Genomic DNA, 23,474 nt, shown 5'->3' with positions numbered 1-23,474 from the left:
TTACAGTTTGCTGAGGTTTGTGTATTTGTTTGTTTTCAGCCTTCCCTTCTCTGCGGAGGATGCGGCTCATGTTCAGGACCACTACACTCTGCTGGAGAGGCAGATCATCATCGAGGTAAGAAACCCCTTTGATGACACTTTTAATCCAGTTTATTCCACTTTAATCCAGTTCAATCCACTTTATTCCCAGTACTAACGTCGTGTTAATGCCCCGACTGGTCCCAGTCTAATGCCTGAATCCTGCCAGTGAACGTTTCGGATTAAATATATTTTAATCCCACTGTTCCGTATGCGTTGTTGCTAGGCAACCGACCGGCAGGCGGAGCGCGGCGGGAAGATGGAAATTTTCCAGAAGTTTCCCAGAAAAGCTTCAATCCTCAACATGCCGCTGATCACGACGCTCTACTACTGCTGCTTCTACCACTACCCCGAGTCGGAGGTCAGTGACCGGATTAGTTGAACTGGATTAGATGAAACTGATTAGTTGAACCGGATTAGATAAACCGGATTAGATGAAACTGATTAGTTGAACCGGATTAGTTAACCCTGGGTTTTGGGTTTCAGGGAACCTACAGCAGTCCGTTGAACGTCCGTCAGACCTTTAAGGTGAGAGATGTTTCATTCGACTCTGTTGACCTCTCGGCCTCGGGGTCACCATCAGTTGCTGACCTCTGACCTCTTACCTCAGATCTCGGAGAGGCAGTACTTCGTGACGGCGTTGGGGGCGAGGGCGAAGCTGAAGGCGTGGTTCGACGTAGACGCTCTGTTCACCAGCAGGAACTGGCTCGGCTTCACCAGGAAGAAATCACCGCTGAGCTTCCAACGAGTCGTCGACATCCTGCATAAAAACTCCGCCCCCACACAGGTGAGGGGGGCGGGGTCAAGCAGCAGTATTATTACACAGGAGGCGGAGTTAATCAGGTGTTATTTATTAATGAATCCCTTACCGACGGTGTTACTGAGTATTGATAACGACAGGTGTGTTAATGTTTACTGCGTTATTGGTTACCCACGTTGTTATTGATGATGAGCGTTGTTGTTGTTTACCTGTTGCCAGGTGCTGCAGGAGTATGTCGGGCTCATCGATGACGCAGACACGAGGATCAGTTTGGCTCAGAAACATAAATGTCACGACATCGTCATCAACGTGAGTCTCGTAAAATTCTTTAAACCAATCAGAAGCGAGCAGGGTGGGTTTAAGTTCATGATGTGATGTCACGATCTCTGGGCCAATCAGACGTACCGGGACATGAAGGACCGACAGCTGTTGCGAGGATACCGGGGGAAGGTGGAGAGAGGCTCTGCGGAGGAGAGGAAGATCGACGAGCTGATCAGCAACTCGGTGAGGAGGAGGAGGAGGAGGTTGAGGAGGCATCTTCATCGCCGGCATCATGTGACCCGACTGAACCGTGTTTTTTTCTTCTTTTCCAGCAAATCCGCTGGAAAAACTGACGACGGCTCCCAGCAGCAGAGACTTTTTATTTTGAAACTTAACTACCTGCGCGAGATGAAGATCGTCCATCACCACGGGAACGGGACCTAGCAAGTCCACTTTGTATGACTCCTCCCACAAACCGCAGGGTGGGCGGAGCTTCTTTTCTGCAGAGTCATCGCCGCCACGTCATCGCTTAAACATTCCTGAAAGAAACTTTTGTAAATATGAAAAATAGAAACATGAAAATATGAACGGACTTAAGTGATGTGGTTAAAGGAAGGAAGGAGGTCGTGAAGCAGTACCGGTTGGTAACACAAGATGGCCGACTTCTTTCTGTTGGAACAGAATCTAATTGACGTCACTGATTGAATAATTCTATTGATTACACTCTCGAGTTATTGATCGGTTCTGCCAGTTGGTTTTTCTCTGACTTGTTATTCCTTCTTCCGGATGAATGAATGAGATGAAAACAATGAATTAAATATGAAACTGAATAAATAAATGATGCTGACGTCACGTGACGCCAGCGCTGCTCCCCGAGACTTCATGTGGCGTTCGCTTCATTCAAGGATCAGCGCGAGGACGGAGACGGACGATGCGCGAGACCGCGGTGAGTAATGACCGCAGGAAAAGTGTCCTGTTTCGCGCGTGTAACTGTCACCGTGACTTCCAGCTGGCTTTTGCATCACGACCGCAATTGTTATTGATTATAACCTCATTGATCACGTCACCGAGTCGTTATCCTGCTGCTCGGACCGTGTGATGAAAGCCGTGGATCGGGACCCCCTCGGTTGTCACACCATAAATCTTTGTAAAAGGATCAATAAGGTCAACGGCATTGTTTTTAAATATCTATTTTGTATTTTTATATCTTTATAGTCCACAAAGCTGAAAAAAAATGATCAATAACAGTTTTTAATATCATTAAATCAGAGAGGAGGAAGCGGAGGAAGACAAAGGGAAGAACAACAGTGAAAACTCATTAAATATTTAAACACTGAATATTTACTGCAGAAGTCAGAGTATCAGATATTGTTTGTGTCATATTACTACACTCCAGAACAAATACTCTGTTGTACTGCAGTATTCAAATATCAAATAAATCACTGTTCAGAATATAAACTGGAACGGATTCAGACTCAAACTGAACACGGGAAGTACTTTACTCTGAATTTAGTTGTAGTTTAGTTCTAGTGATGTACTTTAATAAACTCAAATATACGGTAATATATTCTAATATACTTCAATATACTGTAATATATTCTAATATAATGCAATATGCTGTAATATATTCTAATATGCTGTAGTATACCGTGTATTACTGTAATATATTATAATATACTTAAATATACAGTAATAATACTGTATTTTTATCCACAGTAATATGCAGAACTGCCCAGTATCTTAGAGTACCTGAGTGCCACAACCTGTCATACTTCTAGCTGAAGAAGAAGGAGGAGGAGAAAGAGTTGGTGAAGAAAGAGAAGAGGAGGGAGGAGGAAGAGAGTATAAATAAAGGTAAAATATACCGTGATCTTCATCAAAAATTGATCTTTTGATTTTCAGAGACAAAAAATTTGAGACAAACATCGAGAACGAAGAGACGACACAAAGTTAATCATGAAGGAAAAAAAAGCGTAATAAGAGAGACGACGATATTGAGATGATGACCTTGAATCTGATTGGCCGTCTCTCCCCCGCAGATGCTGCCGGCGACCGAGACGCTGTCCCTGAGAAACAACCAGAGCTCGGTGGCGTGCGAGCCGCCGTACGACGAGGACCGCCTGCCGCTGGTGCTGCTCTACAGCGCCGTGCTGGTCGTCGGTCTGCCCGCCAACCTGCTGACGGTCTTCCTCACCTGGCTGCAGGTGCGCAGGAAGAACGTGCTGGGAGTCTACCTGTGGGGCCTGTCGCTGTGTGACCTCACCTACCTGGGCACGCTGCCGCTGTGGGCGGACTACGTCAGCAGGGGTCACAGCTGGCCGTGGACGTCGGCCGCCTGCAAGCTGACGGGCTACATCTTCTTCAACAACATGTATATCAGCATCTTCCTGCTCTGCTGCGTCTCCTGCGACCGCTACGTGGCCGTGGTCTACAGCGTGGAGGCGCGCGGCCTGCGGCGCCAGCGCCACGCCGCCCTCATCACGCTCACCATCGTCCTGCTGGTGGCCGTCGGCCACGTGCCCGTGTTCACCATGAGGGAGGGCGCCGCCGCGGAGGGTTCGCGGCGCTGCTTCGAGCCGAGTCAGCGCAGCGCCACGGTGACGGGCTTCAACTACGCCCGCTTCGTGGTCGGCTTCCTGGTGCCGCTGCTGGTGCTGGTGGCGACCAACCGCGGCATCCTGGCCAACGTGCAGCGCAGCACCGGGCTGCGGTGGGAGCAGAAGCAGCGCGTCCGGCGGCTGGCGGTGGCGGTGGTGCTGCTGTTCCTGGTCTGCTTCGCCCCGTACCACGCCATCCTGCTCATCCGAGCCGTCCTCTACCACTTCCCCCACCTGGAGGACGGCACCTGTCTGTTCGAGAGGACCATGTACACGCCCTACACCATCTCCCTCGGCCTGTCCACCGTCAACAGCGCCGTCAACCCTATCCTCTACGTGCTGTCCAGCGACAACATCCGCAAGGAGCTGGGCCGAGGGCTGGAGAAGGTCTGCGGCCGAGCGCTGCTCAGGCCGCGATCCAGCAGCAGCCAGAACCAGATCCAGCCGTCCAACAAGTCCTTACAGCTGAACCCCGCCAGCGAGACTGAGGGACAGCCGGCCGGAAAACCACCGGGGTCCTGACAGACGGTACCCGACCGGGACCAACTGGACACCGATGAGCCCAGAGACCGGTATACGGTGCCCCAATGAGACTGCAGGGTCATCCGCCAGATACTGGTGGACTGTCCTGGACTCTACTGGTCTGTCCTGGAGTCTCCCGGTCAGGACACATGGTGTGAAGGGTTCGTCCTCTGAGGAGCAGGACTGAGACATCAGGACCAGGAGCCGGTGAGACATCCGTTTGTGGACCAAAGTGATGGACGAATGTATGAACCCATCCTGGAACAGAACAAAACAGACAAACAGATAAACAAAAAAACACATGAAAAAAACAGACAACTACACAAACAGATAAACAAAGGAGTCTGAAAGAATTTGAAGAACCTGAAATGTTTTTGAAGCTTGTTCTTGTTTTCACCTCGAGTCACTGAGATGTTTGTCATCGTTGTTTGTTGTTTGTTTGTTGTTTGTTGCAGATCTGTGCTCATGATAATTTAATTCCACTGCTCATTAAAATAATAAAAAAAAGAGAACAGCTGATGTTTATTTTAAGGTTTCGTCTGTTCTACTGAAATTTGTTTTGTCAGAATATGAACGTTTGAATAAATAATGGAATCAGTGCGGTCGTTACTGAAGAGCGACGTCACGAGAAACTTTCATGTGACGTTCAGATACAGGAACGTGTTCTTCGCTTTGTTCTTAATTAACCGGCAACAGATCAGTAATATTATTGGGTATACAAAACAAAAAAAAGCATCCCAGAGAGGCAGAGTCAGAGGCACAATATCATTAAAAGATTCAGAGAATCTGGAGAAATCTGGACAAGACTAAAAACCAATATTGGATGGTGGTGATCTTCGGGCCGTCAGGCAGCACTGCATTTAAAACAAACACAATTCTGCGGTGGAAATCACTGCATGGGCTCAGGAACACTTTTGAAAACCATCGTCTGTGAACACGGTTCATCGCTGCATCCACAAATGCAGGTTAAAACTCCAAAGAAAAGTGGAAAACTGTCCTGTGGTCTGACGAATCAAAATTTTAGATTCTTTTTGGAAATCATGTTCCGGGGCAAAAAGGAGAGGGACCACCTTCGTGCCAATATTTTTTTGGAAACAGGGTTGTAAAATTAAAAATAAACCCAATAATAACAACAAAAAATACAGTTTTACGTGCTGCTGCTGCCCTGATCTCCGCCTGCAGGTATGGTCAGTATGTCTCCTCTGTGTCTTATATACGATTTTTATTTAAATCAGCTGTTTTGAAAAAAAAAAAAAAAAAAAAAAAATGAACAGGAATTTTTCCCTCCATCGCGTTTTTGTTGAATATTTAAAACACAAATCAAAGAACGTGAATGTTTATGATGAATTCTTGTGATCGATCGGATGAGTTCGTGGAGGGCGGCAGGCTTCAGCTTTACATTACAACAACTTCCTCTCACACACCTGCTGATGAAGGTCAGGATGAGCGGCCGAAAGCCAGGAACCGGTGCAGCTTGATTCATTTAGTTTGTGTCGTCTGAAGCGGAGCAGCAGGAACTCTGACCTGATTCCTGCTCTGCTCTGATTGGCTCTGCTGTCGCTCTGCGCTCATCCGGACGCTCTGATTGGCTGAAGTCTGGAGGATAAACAAGCAGAGCTTAATTAATCATTAATGAACCTGTCAGACACCACTGAGGGTGAAATTAATCATTGATAACTGACCTAAAATCAGCCCAATTAAATATGACAAAAACAGAATGGAGTCTGGTGGACAGCCCTCCGACACGTAGTGACATCACAGCCTCCTTCAATTTACGTCTGGTCTTTGTTTGTGTAGACAGATGTTTACTCTGATCACCATCAATGAAGCTGCACACTCTGCTGACTCAGCATCAAGGGGTGGAGCAGTGCATGGTGGGAATGACATGAGACACTTTTGTCATTTTTGGTAAACAATAAACTGTGAGAAGACACTCGGGTAAGATGGCCGACAGGAAGTGCCACAGGTAAACAGGAATGGATTTCTGAAAATTAAATCATGAAAATGGTGTAAAGGTCACAGGTCACTAATGAAGGTCAATATATTTTAAACTCATCCTTGAAGTTTACCCAGCAGACGTTGATTCAAAGTTGGAGCTTTTATTCTGACAGAGCGTGTATGCACCTTTGTTATTGAACATAATGAGAGACCGCCCTTATTTTGAAAGGATTCACCGTTTGGTCTGACAGAAAAATGCTCCCGTTAAAGAATTCATCTTATTGTCATAAAGGCCAAACAGGGAAAAACATTTCTTCAAGTCAACAAACTGAAACGGCGTAAATTAAAGATCTAATATCAACCTTTACCTGAGTTGTTTACCTGAACCGGTGTTGTTTACCCGTGAAGGTGTTGTTTACCCGTGCAGGTAGTGTTTATCCATTTAGGTGTTGTTCACCCGTGCAGGTGGTGTTTACCCATTTAGGTGTTGTTTACCCATTTAGGTGTTGTTTACCCGTGCAGGTGGTGTTTACCCATTTAGGTGTTGTTTACCCATTTAGGTGTTGTTTACCTGTGCAGGTGGTGTTTACCTGTTTAGATGTTGTTTACCCGTGCAGGTGTTGTTTATCCATTTAGGTGTTGTTCACCCGTGCAGGTGGTGTTTACCCGTGTAGGTGTTGTTTACCTGAGCAGGTGGTGTTTATCCATTTAGGTGTTGTTTACCCGAGTAGGTGTTGTTTACCTGAGCAGGTGGTGTTTATCCATTTAGGTGTTGTTTACCCGTGCAGGTATTTAACCATTTAGGTGTTTACCCGTGCAGGTGTTGTTTATCCATTTAGGTGTTGGTTCACCCGTGCAGGTGGTGTTTACCCGTGTAGGTGTTGTTTACCTGAGCAGGTGGTGTTTATCCATTTAGGTGTTGTTTGCCCATGCAGGTGTTTAACCATTTAGGTGTTTACCTGTGCAGGTGTTGTTTACCCGTACAGGTGTTGTTTACCAGAGCAGGTGTTGTTTACCCAAGCAGGTGTTGTTTACCCGTGCAGGTGGTGTGCAGGTGGTGTTTACGCGTGCAGGTGTTGTTTACCCGTACAGGTGGTGTGCAGGTGTTGTTTACCCGTGCAGGTGTTGTTTACCCGTGCAGGTGGTGTGCAGGTGGTGTTTACGCGTGCAGGTGTTGTTTACCCGTGCAGGTGGTGTTTACGCGTGCAGGTGTTGTTTATCCGTGCAGGTGGTGTGCAGGTGTTGTTTACCCGTGCAGGTGTTGTTTACCCGTGCAGGTGGTGTGCAGGTGGTGTTTACGCGTGCAGGTGTTGTTTACCCGTGCAGGTGGTGTTTACGCGTGCAGGTGTTGTTTATCCGTGCAGGTGGTGTGCAGGTGTTGTTTACCCGTGCAGGTGTTGTTTACCTGTGTAGGTGTTGTTTACCCGTGCAGGTGGTGTGCAGGTGTTGTTTACCCGTGCAGGTGGTGTGCAGGTGTTGTTTACCCGTGCAGGTGGTGTGCAGGTGGTGTTTACCTGTGCAGGTGGTGTGCAGGTGTTCCTGCTGTGACACAGACACTGATTCTCTTCAGGTTCGTTTATTGTGGTTTTTTTTTGCTGCTAACAGTTTATCGTTACAAAGATTCTTTAACTGGTGATTCTGGAAGAAACAAAGCAGTAGTGTTCAGGTGTGACCGCCCCCCCTCCCCCTCCATCTCCCTCACTCACCTGCAACCACCAGAACAAGGGGCGGGGTCAGGTGGAGGGGGGCGGGGTTAACAGTAAATAAGGAAATACCACTGACACAAAATCAAAGATTATTTTTTTCTCCTACAACGATGATGATGATGTGCAACTTTAACAAAACTTTAAAATTAATTCATACAGTGTTTTTTCATCAGTGAGACCTCCCATCTGAGTTAGCTGCTGAGCTAACTGTGGCTAGCAGCCCGCTAAAGCTCAACAGGAAGTTATTTAATACAGAAAAAGAGCAAGAAAGGACTGGTCCCCCAGAGCCTATCAGAAATAAGGTCAAAGGTCAAAAACAGCAGCCGTCAGCAGGGGGTGGGGTTAAAACCAAGGGGCGGGGCTTCCCAGCAGGTAAAATCCAACAAAATAAAAGCAGCAGGAAGCCTACACTCTCCCCACCACAATAAAATCCTCAAAGTAAAAGCTCAGGTCTACAGCCTGATTGGTTCATTCAGCCCCCTCTGGTGTGCGGGGGCGGGGCCTCAGGGCTCAGAGTCCAGTCCGTCCAGAGTGAGCTGGCTGCGGTGGGGGGAGTTGGGGCTGGGGGGGCTGCTGGGGTTGGAGCTGTTGGAGGGGGTCGAATGTTTGGTGGAGTCCGAGTCCGGCTGGTGAGAGACGTCCACAACACACACACACACACACACACACACACACACACACACAGATCATCAATACTTGTTGTATATTTGTTTGTGTGCGCGCGCGTGTGTGTGTGTGTGTGTGTTACCTCACGGTCCAGGTCAGGGTCCGGTTCACAGATGTTGCGGGATGAAGCTCCTCCCCCAAAATCTGAACCAATGAAAACAAAGAAGACAGAGGACATCATTGTGAGTCAGTCTTCGTGAGACAGCAGCTGGACAGGTGACACGCTGACATCACTGCTCCCGTTTACCTGAAGCTGTGCGGGTGATGTGTGTCTTGCTCCTCTGTTGTCGAGAGATACTGGACAGTGGGCGGGGCTTATCTTTGACCGAGTCATCCTGAGAGGGCAGCACACTCTACACACACACACACACACACACACACACACACACACACACACACACACATCAGTAAAGTGTGTGTGAGTGAAGTTTGTGCTGGACAGAAATTATGATGACCCTTGACCTCTGAAACATCATGTGACCAAACAGGCTGACCAGTGTGAGGGAGGAGGGGGGAGCGGTAGGGGTAGGAGAGAGAGCGAGAGAGAGAGAGAGGCTGGCCTACCCTTCCCAAAGAGGAGGTGGAGGGAGAGGAGGAGGAGGAGGAAGGCTGCAGGAGGCTCTGCTGGGAGGAGGAGGAGGAAGAGGCGGCGTCTTTCTGCAAGAAGGCGCCGGCCGACACCGACGTCATGTGATAGACGTGCTCAAAGTTGGAAGGGGGGGAGATGAGGGGTGTGACGGGAGGAGGAGGAGGAGGGGGAGGGAGACGGGGAGGGGGAAAGGGAGATGACATCACCAACCTGAACACCAGGGAAGAGGAGGAGGAGGAGGAGAGGGTGAGGAAGGTGAGAAAGGGGGGGGGGGAGGAGGAGAGAAGAGAGGAGGAGTCAGTGTGATGAACAGAGCAGTCCGAGGGGAGGAAGGAGAGGAGGTGAGGGAGGAGAACATGCCGGCGGGAGGAGGAGGAGGAGGTGCAGTAGTGAGGAAGAGGAGTTACCAGAGGGAGGTCCATCAGGACCTGCATGCCGTCTCCTGGTCCCATGTGAGCCACGTGGTTGAAGTTCGTAGGATTGGAGATCATCTTGGACCTGAGCTCCGGATCCCTCAGCATCTCCCTGGCAACAAACAAACAAACAAACAACACGGATAAACAAAGTGACGGGAGCTAATCTATCGGCAGAATAACACACCGTAAACATCCTGCCGTGACATAACCGCCGTTCGAGAGGCGTTGAATTGAACACACTTTTGTATTTTGCCGAGTCACCGCGCTTCGTTTTGCTAAATCACTGTTTTAATTTGTCGGGTCACCTCCTTTGTTGGAGTCGCTCCTCCTCGGGAACCTTGAAGAGAAACTTCCGCTTGCTGCGAGTTCGAACCATCAACTTCCTGCTGTGGTCCGACGTCTCTGGGATGGTGAGGTCGCCCTCTGACGACACAAAGGTGGAGAGACATTAGCTTCGGCTGTAGAAGGTCAGTGTCCCCGGTTAGTGTCCCCGGTCAGTGTCCCTGGTTAGTGTCCCCGGTCAGTGTCCCCGGCGGTCGCGGGTGCGTTTTTACCTGATGAGGTGTTGCTGAAGTAAATCAGACGAGGAGGTTCTGAACTCAGTAGGTTTAAGGTCCCTTCAACATTCAAAGGTCTGATCTGAGGACAGGTACACACACAGGTTTTCAGCTGATCCTAAGCTGTGATTGGCTGGTTTCTGGGCTCAGCTGTGATTGGTTACCTTGCGGAGGGAGATGGTCTGGACCCACTCTGTGGTGTGAATATCAAAAACATCAACCCCGTATTCACTGTAGACCGTCAGGTGAGACGAGTTGGAGCCTGAGGAGAGAAGGACAGGTGAGAGACCGGCCGGGCGCGTCCGTCTCAGACTCACCTGTCTGAACTCGGCTTAGTTGCTGCGGAAGCGAACGTGCGTGTCGAGCAGGTAACGTACTGCACGCGAGCGGCGTGGCGGGCCACATCAGCTCCTGGGTCCGGGAGCGGCGGCCCTGTCCGTCCACGTAGATGCCGAGTTGGCTGAAGCAGAGCAGCAGCTCGCTGGATCCGACCTCCAGGGCGTGCAGGGCGTCGAGCGGCGGCTGCTGGGCCAGGAAGGCCAACGACGGGTCGCCCGGACTCACCAGGCTGATGGGGGACGACTCCCCCTGCAGGGCCAGCAGAGCGAAGCCGGACGGGTAGCCGACGCACAGCCGCTCCCTGACCATCCCCAACCACTGCACCGTGCCGGGAGCCTGCACGTCCCACAGCTTCTTATGGTGCGGCTTCATTCGAGTGATCTCATAACACAGAACCTGGAGGGCGGATGGGGGGGAGGGGTCAGACAGAACCAAGGCGTCAGCAGGACAGGGAACGGGACCAGAACCGCCGCTCTGCTCCGGGTGAGCCGTGGTGTTCTCTGACCTGACGTTTGACGGCAGCCAGCAGGCAGGCGGGTCCTCCGGGTCGTAGCACCCCCGAGGTCAGAGCCTGGCAGCCTTTGGTCTCCGTCAGCTTGCTGTCGAAGGCAGACTCGGCTCCCTCCAGCACCCCCCAGGAGTGAAGGTGAACGTGACGGTTCCGACCGCAGAGAAGAGCGAACATCTTCTCCTTCGGTATCAAATCGATTTGATAAACCTTCTTACTGTCGGTGGCTCGTACAATCACTGCAGGGAGAGAGAGAGAGAGAGAGAGAGAGAGAGGAGGAAGGGTGAGTGCTGTCGCAGCGTCTCTCCGTCCGTCTTTCTGTCCGTCCGTCCGTCTCACCGTCTCTGGTGACCTCGACCACAAACAGTCCGTCCTCTGTTCCCAGGGCGATCCTCTCCCGATCTGCAGAGAGAGAACACGTTTGTGATCGGGGCTTTCGGGCCTCATCGAGATGAGCTCAAAACATTCTCAAAACTCCCTGAAACATCGTCAGCCTCCCCAGAGCCCGTAACTCTCACCAAAACCTGCCTTCACAGGTTTAAAACCAAACAAAAACCAAACTCAGACCTCCTCAGAGTTACTGACCGAGCACTGCAGCGGACAGGATGGTCTTGATGATGGGCAGCGAGGCGTCGTAGGCCTCTTGCAGAACGTGGACCTGCTGGCTCTTCAACAGGTTCTTGGCCAGGATGCTCTGCAGACCCTCCAGGATCCGAACCCACTTCCTCTTCTCCACCTCACTCTCCGCCAGGACCAGCAGAGATACAGAGGAGAGCTGAGAGGTCAGCTGTGACGACGTCACCTAATCACAACAACAACAACAACAACAACAGTCAGGACGGACCACAGGTCAGAAGTCAGATAGTAAGGGTTCCGATGGGATGGGGTCTCCTACCCTGAAGATGCAGGGAATGTCCTTCCTGGTGGCGTGGATCACATCTGACGCCAAGACTGAGCTGACAGAGAAATCCTCATCCCTGAAAAAGAAAGAGAGATGAGAATATCTCCCCCAAACCGTCTCTCCCGAAGCTTCATCAGAACTACCTGAATTTCCTAAAAAGTCCTCTGACTCTCTTACAGCAGGCGAGCTGACATGCAGGTTACCTGAGGTCAAGGACCAGACTGGCCACCACCCCTGGCTGGGTGGACTTTCCCTCTGGCAAGTCGTAGAGAAACAGTTTGCAGTCGGAGACCACGGCGAACGCTCGCTGCCAACCCTTCTTCACCCCGCTGGGCTTTGGGATCTGAGAGGGAAAAAACAAAACGCCATGAGTCCGTGGAACTGCTGGACAGCGACGGCGTCAGAACTGCACCGGCGGTCTTACCCTGACGTAGCCCTTGTAAGCGGTGCCGATACCCCGCTGGACATCGATGCCCTGTGGCCTCTTGGCCTGCTCTGCCGGGATCGGGCAGACCAGGGGGGCGTGGTCTTTACAGGAAACGTGGCAGATGAAGGAGCACACTGCGGACAGACCGAGAGAGTTCGATTCAGAAGCTCGTTACGCCCGACCGGGCCGGCAACCGGTGTGAACGTGCGTTTAGCGCCGCGTACCTTCGCAGGCGTACCCCTGCCGGATGAGTCCCACCATCAGGGAGGTGCAGTGCGTGCACTGAGTCGGACTGGAGAACGACTTGATACTCAGCTGGTGAGCTTTGGGCTGAGAACACAAGGAGGTTCGCGATGAAGCGTTACGTGCTCGCGGCAGACGGGTGGAGTACCTCGTCGGCGTTTACCAAAATTACACGGGCGACCCGATCGAAGGAACAATGACGGCAGCGTACCTTTGGTGTGGTCAGCGAGGAGCTCTGGTAGGTGGGGGAGGGGCTGGCCGGGACCGACGCCGCTTTAAATTCCTGTGGACAGAAACAGGAAGGGTTCAGTAGGGGCGCACGAACCGTTGCATACGATACACGAACAAGTGATGTGCGACCGACCTCGTGTTCGGAGACGGGCGAGGGCGAGGCGGTCATCGATTCTGGTTTCAGAGGGGTGGAGTCTAAGTCTGTGGTCTGCAGGTAGAAGGAAAAAAAACCATCATGCGAGGTCTCGAACAGCTCTGACATCGACTTGACAGACCAACAAGCAGGAAGCTCACACGGAGGTGACCTGAACGCAGCTTAAAAAACAAACAAACAAAAAAGTAGGGAAACTCCTCCCACCGTCCTCAGAACGGTGAAATAGCTCCGCAGGTCCGAAAGCGCAGGAACTTTTTCAGAGTTTTAAAAACGGTTGGAGGAGGCGGAGCCAACTGACGGCTCAACGTTACAAAAGGGGAGGAGGAGGAAACGAGGCGACTCACTCTGAAAGTGAGGTCCGGGGCCAAAGGAGACGTGTTGAAGTACTCGAAGATGGAGTCCTGGAAGTCCGGGAGCTTCATACCTGCAGAGACACACGACAGGTTAAATACACACTACTTTTTTTCGTGTTTTTTTGGTGAAACTCCTCTAAAAGACGAGAGGGAGTTAGCATGTAGCCTCACCTTTGTCGGAGCGCGACCTCTCCTCCATCTCCTTCTTCAGATTCTCCACCTGTTCCCCCATGTCCCTGCTCCTCTCCTCCGTGTCCTTCAGCTTGCTGCGGACAGACGACGAAGACGGGTAAGACGAAGGGAACAGACAGAAAGAGACGAGGGGACGGCCTGCCTTTTTTTTTTTTGACCTCTGACCTCTCCAGGTTGATGTTGGCAGCCTTGACTTTGCGCAGCTCCTCCTGAACCAGCTGTTTGGCTCTGATCTCGGCGTCCAGAGCCGACTGGAGCTCCAGACGAGCCGACATGTCCAGCTTCTGACTGCGACGCACCTTCCACAGCGGGTCCTGCGGGGGGCGGACATAGAGGCGGTCAAGGTTACCGTGGCAACAAGCACTGCCGTTTGTGTCCCTCTTTTATAGACTGTGATAGATGGAGCAGTCAGCCGATCAGAGCAGCTCATGCGCATAGAGTCAAACGATGTGGTGACCGGAGGGATGATGTCACTGATGATGCTGCTGGGTGACATCATCACGCGTCGTCGTGACGCCGACCCGGTCTCAGAGCCCAGACCAATGAGGAACCCTGTGGCGCTCTGAAGGACCCCTTCAACTCCCTCAAACACTCCCTTGGACTACCGGACCACATGACAGACCCCCAAATCCTCATTTCACACCCCACAATTACCGAAACCCTGGAACCTATCAAAGGACCGCGAGAACCCGGTCAACTGACCCTCACTATGAATGGTGGACATGCAAGCCAATAGCCATGCAAGCTTTTAAAACCCCATCCAGGATGAGGTAGAGCGAGTCCTGATTGGCTGGAAGGGTTAAACGCCACACTCACCCTCCTGTCTCCACCAATAGGAGGCCAGGGCTTCTTAGGAGGCGTGGCCACTCCTGACTCAAGCTGAGACAGTTAAAAGAACAATCAACACAAGAACTGGTGACCGAAGTACTGACAAGTAGTACTGACTGAAGTACAGTTTAAAGCTGCTGTGTTTTAAGTCGTACAGGTGAGACAGTTGATGGCCACTGAACTGGTGACTTTACTGCTTCTGTGTATTTGCTGTTACATTGTTGAACCTCTGGCGCCAGCACCTGCTGCACATCTGGACCAGACCACCACCTGAGCAGCCACCTCACCTGCACCCACTACGACAGCACCTATCTGTGTGTGTGTGTGTGTGTGTGTGTGTGTGTGTGGTACCAGAGGTCTGGTTCCCAGGCTGGAGCTGCGCAGGGTCTCCAGCTCCTCGGTCATCTTGGTGGCCAGAGCCTGCAGGTAGCCTCGAGCGTCCTTCTCGTCGCTGACCCTGAACACAGCGGACACAGCGAAGTTAAACACGCGGCGCCTCCCAGGGATGGGGGGGGAGGGAGGGGATGAGGGGGATTGGGGGAGAGAGGGGATTGGGGGGAGGGTGCGCACTCACCACTGGATGATCTCTGCGATCTGAGCCTCCCAGTGGGCCACGCTCTCCTTCTTCGACGACAGGTCCTGGAGGTCGTCCTCCAGCTGCCGGTTCTGAGCTGTCAGGTTGTCCACGAACGAGCACAGCTGGAGACGGCGAGGGGACGAAACGGTATTACACAGCGGCACCGCGACGGGTGCACAGTGACAGTGCCACGACAGTAGTATCGCAGGATTGCATTGTAGTACTGCAGTATTTGGTCACCTTGTCTGACTCCACCGTCAGTTTGCGGTTGTCTTCTGTCAGCAGGTTTTTCTCTCGGTCGTGTTTCTCCTTCAGAGCAGCAACAGCTTCGTCCATCTCGGTCTGCCTGCAGGGGGGGCGCACAGACACCTGGTTCAGGACTCGCTTGTCTGTCTCTGACACCCGGTTCAGGACTCGCTTGTCTGTCTCTAACACCCGGTTCAGGACTCGCTTGTCCGTCTCTAACGTTCAGGACTCGCTTGTCCGTCTCTAACACCTGGTTCAGGACTCACCTGTCCCTCTTGGCCTTGTCCAGCTTGTCTCGGAGCTGCAGCAGCTCCTTGTTGGCGGCGAGCTGCGCCCCTTCGGACTCCTGCAGGTCTTTGCGGAGGTTTTTGATCTCGGAGGAGTGGGCCGAGTCCCTCCTCAGCAGCTCCTCCTCGTAGAACAGGACCTTCTTATCCAGCTCAGCCTTCACGCGGGACATCTCCTGCTGGGACTCGGCCCCGCCTGCCGCTGCTCCCCGACCCTGCTGAGACTGGTACCGGAACCAGAACAACCATGTGATGCTGAGGACATGTTTGCTTTAGCTTTAGTTTTAGTTGGTTGAGTTTTGGTTCAGTCTAATTATTAATTATTTTTTAGTTCTTTAACATGCGACGGTGTGACCTCTGACCTTCAGGCTCTGAAGCTCCGCCTCCAGCTGTTTGGAGTAAACCTCGCTGTGCTCTCTCAGCTTCCTCTCCTTGGACGCCTCCGCCTTTGCCTCATCCAGCTGAGCCTCCAGCTGACAAACACACACACATACAGCTTTTATTCTGAAGGGCTCACCTCTTTCCTGTCCCGTGCCTATTGAACAAGAATGGAGCCAGCCTTCCTCCTCCTCCTCACCTCCTTGCGGTTCTTCTCGGTCTTGCGGATCTCCTGTCTCATGGTGTCCATCTTCTGCAGGAGGGCGTCCATCTCCTCCTCTTTGTCTCGGAGCTGACGGGACAGTTTCTGTTTGGAGGAGCGCAGCTCGGCCATCCTCTCTGACAGCTCCGAGAACTCCTGCAGGGCCAGCTTCCTCTGAGAGTGCGCCTCCTTCAGCTCCTTCGTCTGACTCCTCAGACGCTCCAGAGAGTCGGCCAACTGCTGCTCGGACACACACACACACACACACACACACACACACACACACAGATTTCTCAGCACATACATTTTATTCTTTTATTTAGAAAAACAGGTTGATTGGCAGCAGCTTAAATTTTCGTCAGTCAGAGACCGAAAGTATTGTGAAGTACTCTAGTACTACTGTGTAGTGCTGTATAGTACTGTGTACTACAGTGTACTAATGTGCAGTCCAGGATAATATGATGTACCTTGTGGACGTCGTCCTTCTCCTGTCTCAGCGTCTTCACCTGCTTCTCGAGGGTCTTCAGTTTGGAGGCGGAGCTCTCGTAGTCCTGTCGGAGTGTGACCGCCTCCTCCAGCTGGTGCTCCAGCCTGTCAGAATCTATGACATCGTAGGGGCGGGGTTTATTTATTTATTTAGAAATATGCCAACCATGCCGTGGCATCCCATCATTATGATGACATCACTGTGAGGTCATCGGTGTCATCACGGCGTGAACACAGTGCCTCGCTGTAAAACTGCGACTACTAAAGTAAACTACTAAACTACTAGTACTAGTACACGTCACAACTATATCTGGTAATACTAAATCCCCCCCATCTCCCCCACCGACCTGCCAGCTTCTTCTTGAGCCGTTCGATCTCCTCGTTCAGCTTCTTGATCTCTTTGTCTCGAGTCAGCGTTCCTCCTCGAGCCGGAGCCTGCAGGGCCTGAGTCGACTCTGCAGAAGCACACTGAGGTCAGAAGGAGTACTACAAAGTACTACAGAGTACTACCGGAGTACTGTACTACAGAGTACTACCGGAGTACTGTAGTGTATTTAAAGGCTCTCGTCCTTCTTACCTTGCAGCTTGCGGTTCAGCTCTTGCTTCTCCTGCTCCAGTCGGCGGATCCTCCTCTCGAATGCCTCCACCTCCTGCCCTGCACCCCCTCCTCCTCCTCCTTCTCCTCCTCCCCCCACCTCCGCCTGCCGGACCCCCAGCCCCACCCGGCTGACGGAGCTGCGGTCGGAGAAGCAGCTCTCGGTGGTGTAGGTGAAGCCGACGAAGGGGAGGTGCTGACCGGTGAACCCGGTGTGAGACATGGGAGGTGTGATGTCCTGCGGGAGAAAACAAATACACGGTGAGACCGGCAGGAACCACCTTCATACCGGGGGGGAGGTCACTGAAAGGTCACGGGAGGGGTCATCAAAGTCTGAAAGGTGGGAGAGACAGGAGACCGGACCGGGACTCTCACCGGGTTCTTCAGGACGTCGTCGTCTACGTCGAAGTTGGAGGTGTCGGTGGGCGACGACACGTCGGGGATGTACGGCGCCTCCGCCGACCGGATGTTGTCCCAGTCGATGCCGCTGAAGAACGGGTGGTTCTTGAAGTCCGAGATCCCGTTCAGGCCGAGCCGCCGCTCCCTCGAGCAGAGCAGCCGCTGGATCAGATCCTTGGCGTCGTCCGACACGTCGGTCACGTGGGACGGGAACTGGAAACGCTCCTGAAACAACCGGAACACAAACACGGCGCCGCTTTCAGACCAGAGGAGGGGACGGTCGATAATAAGACATTTTAAAAATGGAGAGCAGGACGAGGCGTCCGTCCACTGAGGGTTCAGATTTAGAAAGGAGGAAGTAGGACGAGAGTCTGGAGACAAACACGTAACCTGGAAACGGCAGCGGAGGACGAGCTGGAGCACGAAGCGTCGCTTTAGGAACGGCGGGATTACACCGCCGCGGTAATCTGATTACTCTCCGCCAGGAAATAAGACGTTTCGATCGCACGGAGGAAACGGGTCGGTCTCACCTCGTGGTTCATGATCTTGCCGTAGGTTTCCACCAGAGACTCGGCGTAGAACGGGGTTTCTCCGTACAGCATCTCGTACATGCACACGCCCAGAGACCACCAGTCGCACTCCGGCCCGTAGCGGCCCATCCCGTCCTCCATGGCCTGCAGGATCTCCGGGGAGATGTAGTCCGGGGTGCCCACCGCCACCGAAGACTGCACCTGCACCGACACCACGGGAAGAGTCCAGAAAACTGACGACCGAGACCACATTCAGGTGAGTCTGAAGAGAACCGAGCCTGCCGGTCAAAACCGGGTTCACCTCGAAAGCCGAACCCGTTAAACCTGGACCGGTGTTTAGAGTGTGTGTGTGTGTGTGTGTGTGTGTGTGTGTGGTGTGTGTGTGTGTTACCGTGCCGTCCTCCATCATGCGGAGACAGGAGCCGAAGTCTGCGAGGCGAATGTGGCCGTTGACGTCCAGCAGGACGTTGTCCGGTTTAATGTCTCTGAAAAAGATCCAACGACATCCAAACATTTAGAACCCCGTAAGAAACGACGGTTGTTACTGGTCGTAACTGCAGTTCTATGAATGTGATTGGGCACTGCTATTGGTCCATCCCCGCTCCGAGGCTCCGCCTTCACTCCCCGAGACAGATCTTAACGCCTTCCTGTACGACAAGCACTCAGAGAATCGGAGTTATGTCCAGTATTTCGGCCTGGCGTGGACTGTGCGTGTCCGACGGGCCACAGGGACGCTCACGGTCTTCATGAGTAGACCTTTCTGAACAAGTCAGTAAGTGGACACTGAGTGAAACATCCAGGATTTACGGGGCATGTCTCATTTCCTCTCCTGAACACTCTTAAATAAAGTTGAGTACGTTTGAACCGTCTGGTTCAGTCTCTGGTTTCAGGAAGGAAGGGGGAGGAGCAGGATGGAACTACATGTCCCAGAGGACACCGCTGCCAGGAAGAACACACTTCCTGTCTCTCTCGCTCGCTCGCTCGCTCACACACACACACACACACACACACACACACACACACACACACAGCATTCAAACTGTCTCCTCGTCCACTACATAGCGGACGAGTGGCCAATCCGAACACGGCGACACACACACACACACACACACACACACACACACACACACACACACACACACACACACACACACACACACACGCCGTGCTTTAACGCCGTAACCGTGGGTACCGGCCACGGACAGGCCCCGCCCAGTACCTGTGGATGTAGTGCTGCTGGTGGATGGAGTGGACGGCCAGCACCATCTCTGCCACGTAGAACTTGGACATGTCCTCCGGGAGGCGGTCCTCGAACTTACTGAGCAGAGTCAGCAGGTCGCCGCCCACGTAGTAATCCATCACCAGGTACTGCAGTACAAGTACACACAGGGACGTGCATTACTGTCAGAGTACAGTCAGAGTACTAAATCAGAGTACAGTCAGAGTACTAAATCAGAGGACTGTCAGAGTAGAGTCAGAGGACTGTCAGAGGACTGTCAGAGTACTGTCAGTGTACTGTCAGAGTACTGCAGTACTGGCAGTACTCACCAGGAAGTTGTCGTCCTGGAAGGCGTAGTGCAGATTAGTGATCCACTGACTGTCTCCTTTCACCAGGACGTCACGTTCTTCACGAAAACACGCCGTCTGCAGAGAGAACACGTCAACAACACGTTAACCTCACAGCAACATGTCACACGCATGATGATGATGAGGAAGAGGAAAAGAAAGAGGAAGAGGATGAAGCCCACCTCGGCTCTCTTCAGCATCTCCCACTTGTTCAGGATCTTCATGGCGTAAACTCGCTCTGTGTGCTTCATCTTCACCACGGCAACCTGAGAGAGACAGACCGGATCAGGATGGGGAGGGGGGGGTGTGATGGGGAGGACTGGTTTCTGGTTCCTGCTCTGGTCTCCATGGTGACCAGGTAGAACAGACACGTCGGCAGGTGTGTGCCAACAAAACCCCGCCCACATACCTGTCTGATCACAGCGCCACACCTGGACTTTAGAGGACTCAGGTCGCTGTGTGTTCTCTGAGGACCGTCCTCACAAGTACAGTAAAGCAAACCAGAGGGTGTGTTTGTATCCCGAGGCAGAGGACAGGTGTGGCTGAGACACACCTGTCCTCTGGTATGTAGACAATGTACACAAGCGCACACAGACAGAGAGAGAGAGAGAGAGAGAGACAAGCAGAGAGAGAGACAAGCAGAGAGACACACTCGTCTCTCGTTCTATTATTTCGTGTTTTCGATACGACTGATCAGAACGTTTGATCACCGAGTCTGAAACATAATGAAGTTGTTTTCTTTTCTTTTTACTTCCTCTGCTACCACTTCTCTCTCAGGATGAGGGGGCGGGGTCAGAGGTCAACAGGCAGGAAGTCTTACCTCTCCAAAAGCTCCTCGTCCAATCACCTTCAGCATCTCGAAGTCGTCTCTGTGCAGCCGCATGTCCTTCACCGTGGTGGTGAACGGTTTCACTGAGGACACACAGGAGACAACACCGCAGAGTAAACAACAACAACCAGGCACCGCAGAGTAAACAACAACAACAATCAGGCACCACAGAGTAAACAACAACAACCAGGCACCGCAGAGTAAACAACAACAACCAGACACTGCAGAGTAAACAATAACAACAACAACCAGGCACTGCGAAGTAAACAACAACAACAACCAGGCACCGCAGAGTAAACAACAACACACAGTCACCGCAAAGTAAACAACAACAGGCACCGCAGAGTCACCAAGAACTATCAGGCACTGCAAAGTAAACAACAACAAACTGTATATTGTTGAATATATTCGTGGTGAGGGGCACTAGGACCCTGCAGACTGTCAGTTCCTCATTCATCTTTTATTCATCTGATCAGTTTTATCTAGGACACACACACACACACACACACACACACACACACACACACACACACACACACACCAGAGGAGTTTTGGTTCCTGAGACTGAACTGGACTTCAAACACCTGCAGGACCCTGAAACCTTCCTGGAGGTTCAGGTTCAGATTCAGGATTTGGAGTCAGCAGGAGGGGGCGGAGCTAATCATCAGAGATGATCAAACTGATCAATACAGATATTTTCAGCTGCTGTCAAAATAAGAGTCTGCGACTGTGACGCGGAGGCTGTCAAAATAAGAGCTTTAAATGGTGTGAATCATATCCTTCTCAGGATGAGACCACATTTCCCATAAACCCCGTCACTTCCTGTTTTGCATTTAGCTGATGAGGAGAAGATGAAGAGCTGCTGACAGTCGGTGATGTTGTTGACAAAGCCAGGTTTTATTTTGAAAGTCTTGCTTATGTGCCACTTCACCTTCAGCAGAGAAACTTTTAATATGGAAAAAAACTGGCAGCAAACATATTTTTTTTAACTACAACTTCCTGTTAATGGTAAATGTTGCGGAGGTCGACTGTTATTCATGTTGATTGTTGTGATGGCAGGATTTCCTGGACACGCCCCTTTCCTGGTCCGCTGCTTACAAGGATACGTCACCGTGGTAACTGATGCTGCAGACCTAACCTGCTCCAAATAAAAGCTCCGCCTACTTAACCAGCTTCCTGCGATCTTGTTCGTTAGGTTCAGTTAAACCGGATTAACGGACAGAAGATCCTGGACATGTTGGACCTCGGTTCTGGGTTCTGGTCTCCGATGATGTCGTGTCTGACTCTCGGACCTCAGTGGGTGCGTCAGCTGGCGATCAAACCCGTCGCAGGAACGGAAACATCAGAGACTCGAGCAGCTGCTGGAACCAGGTCACGGGAAACCAGGACAGGAACAGGCTGAACCAGGCCAAAACTGGGCCAAACTGGGCCAGCGTGCAGCCGCGAGTCGACTGGCAACCAACTCGTCCTCATGACGCACCTGGTCTCAGGTCAAAGGTCAAACCTGCAGCAGGGACCGGGTCCTGGTGACACCGCACACCTCTAGAGAAACCTCCCAGGATCGTTGGTCCCCCCCCCCCGCCCCATCTTCAAGGACCCCCAGTCCTTCCTAAAGGAGCCCCCCTTGGGCCCCAGAGACCTGAACCCACATTCAGGGAACCTCCACCCCACAGATGGATCCTCTTTTTAAGGACCAGTCCCCAAAAACCTCCCTTCAGGAGTCTGGAGGCATCTCAAGGACCCCCTGAGACTCGGTCCAGGACCCCCGTTCCCCTAAAACCTCCCCGAAACCCCACAGAGACCTCCCTCTCTCTCAATGAGCCATCCTGGAGCCGATGAGACCTGGAGAGAACCTTCTGGATCCAAAACAACTTTCAGCTGATTTAATGAGCTCGGAACCTTTTTTTTTTTTTTTCTTTTTTGTGAGAACCACACCCCGGGACCCCCTGAACCTCCTTTCAGGACCCCCCCCCCCCCCCCCCCTCCCTCCCCTGCTACCCTTCAAAGACCTCTGCGGTGCCCCGGGGGAGCCCAGGACCCCCCTCTGAGGGCATTTCAGTTTGACAAGTGAAGCCCGGGTCTCCGGAGTGTACCCGGGACCAGACGCAGGTGGAGGTCCGTGGACCCGGGACCACTCACCCCACTCCAGGAAGTCGGTGATGTGCTTCTCCCTCTTCAGCGGGGAGTTGCAGCACTCCGTGTAGAAGCAGAGCAGCAGGTCGAGCAGCGCCTCGACGCTCAGGCAGCCCGCCGCCCTCTGCTCCAGCAGCAGCTCCTCCAGCCGCTTCAGGCGGACCTGCGCCGACATCCTGACCCCGGGAAAGACCCGCCCGCCTCCCGCTGGAAACACCGACCACAAGCCCGACGCTCAGTCCGAGTGTAAGCCGCCGCCGCCGGGGGCTGCGCTTCCTGCCGAGTCGTGCCTGAGCTCAGCCTGCTAGCAGCAGCTAGCTCGTTAGCTCCGGGAGAACATTCCCGACATTTTGAGCCGCCTCTGGGTGTCGGTGAGTCGGTGCTTCTCCGCCGGTTACCGTCGCTCCGTCCGCCTCCGTGAAGCCGTTCAGCCTGCAGGCCCGCGTCGGTCCGCCCTCCGCATCGGCTTTAATCCGGTAAATCTGGACTTTCCTCTCAGAAATCAGGACGTCGGGGCAGACCGTCGACTCTCAGGCTGGCCGCCGCTGCTCCATGGCCGCTCCGTCGGTGTATCAGCCCGGTGAACGGGTCCGGGAGCTCCGGGGGCCGGCTGGGCTGGGCTCAAAATGTCCGTCCGCGCCGGGAGGGAGCGCGCCGCGGGATTAGAGACGGTTTTTTTGGGGCAGTTTGAGGCAGCTGCCGGTGTGGCTGATCAGTGGGAATATGGCTGAATCCAGGTCGGATCATCCAGAGCAAGCTGAAGAGACGACATCCCGCTTCCGGTCACACGGAGCTTCACAATGAAAGCTGTAATCAATTAATCAGTCTGGATCGATAGTGTGTCTGTCCCCGCTGGGCGGTGGACTCACAACAAATACACCATCAGCGGAAAACAACACATAAACAAACAAACAAAGCGTAGGACAGCCCGCTGAAGCAGAATAAATAAATACAAATAATAACTTCTTTTTTTTTTTTTT

At 52.4% G+C, this 23,474-nt stretch overlaps 3 protein-coding genes across 3 annotated transcripts in view; 2 read left to right on the top strand and 1 right to left on the bottom strand.

Annotated features, from left to right (window-relative positions):
* vipas39 (VPS33B interacting protein, apical-basolateral polarity regulator, spe-39 homolog) overlaps positions 1–1,977 on the top strand; it is a 5,197-nt gene extending 3,220 nt beyond the window's left edge. Inside the window, exons 13-19 of the mRNA XM_069172659.1 lie at positions 40–115; positions 305–439; positions 565–606; positions 689–865; positions 1,058–1,147; positions 1,238–1,342; positions 1,432–1,977. Of these exons, the coding sequence (XP_069028760.1) occupies positions 40–115; positions 305–439; positions 565–606; positions 689–865; positions 1,058–1,147; positions 1,238–1,342; positions 1,432–1,452 (646 nt within the window). The 3' untranslated portion in view covers positions 1,453–1,977. The remainder of the gene's footprint in view (positions 1–39; positions 116–304; positions 440–564; positions 607–688; positions 866–1,057; positions 1,148–1,237; positions 1,343–1,431) is intronic.
* Positions 1,978–2,056: 79 nt separating this feature from the next.
* Positions 2,057–4,737, top strand: LOC138212342 (probable G-protein coupled receptor 132). The gene is made up of 2 exons (XM_069172664.1): positions 2,057–2,953; positions 3,139–4,737. Exon 2 carries the CDS (start codon positions 3,139–3,141, stop codon positions 4,216–4,218), a length of 1,080 nt encoding a protein of 359 aa, XP_069028765.1. The 5' UTR covers positions 2,057–2,953; the 3' UTR covers positions 4,219–4,737.
* Positions 4,738–7,722: 2,985 nt separating this feature from the next.
* Positions 7,723–23,254, bottom strand: cdc42bpb (CDC42 binding protein kinase beta (DMPK-like)). Its single transcript, XM_069172518.1, is given in 39 exon segments — positions 7,723–8,488; positions 8,611–8,672; positions 8,776–8,881; positions 9,093–9,257; positions 9,259–9,327; positions 9,525–9,642; positions 9,839–9,956; positions 10,088–10,172; positions 10,255–10,352; positions 10,468–10,825; positions 10,935–11,176; positions 11,277–11,339; positions 11,523–11,739; positions 11,833–11,914; positions 12,042–12,181; positions 12,263–12,399; positions 12,490–12,595; positions 12,720–12,791; positions 12,873–12,947; positions 13,238–13,317; positions 13,418–13,512; positions 13,604–13,752; positions 14,618–14,723; positions 14,841–14,965; positions 15,084–15,189; positions 15,356–15,600; positions 15,739–15,849; positions 15,954–16,196; positions 16,424–16,557; positions 16,790–16,897; positions 17,020–17,275; positions 17,413–17,661; positions 17,967–18,167; positions 18,358–18,451; positions 19,186–19,334; positions 19,515–19,610; positions 19,715–19,798; positions 20,353–20,444; positions 22,501–23,254. Coding segments are annotated over 39 exon segments (5,328 nt in total). The 5' UTR covers positions 22,670–23,254; the 3' UTR covers positions 7,723–8,365.
* Between the last annotated feature and the right edge of the window lie 220 nt (positions 23,255–23,474).

The sequence above is a fragment of the Embiotoca jacksoni genome, unplaced genomic scaffold (genome assembly GCF_022577435.1).
Source record: "Embiotoca jacksoni isolate LCO1_2020_lvr unplaced genomic scaffold, fEmbJac1.0.p SCAF_54, whole genome shotgun sequence".
Lineage (NCBI taxonomy): Eukaryota > Metazoa > Chordata > Actinopteri > Embiotocidae > Embiotoca > Embiotoca jacksoni.
The sequence above is the reverse complement of the archived record's forward strand: the minus strand, read 5'-3'. Positions and strand labels throughout refer to the sequence as shown.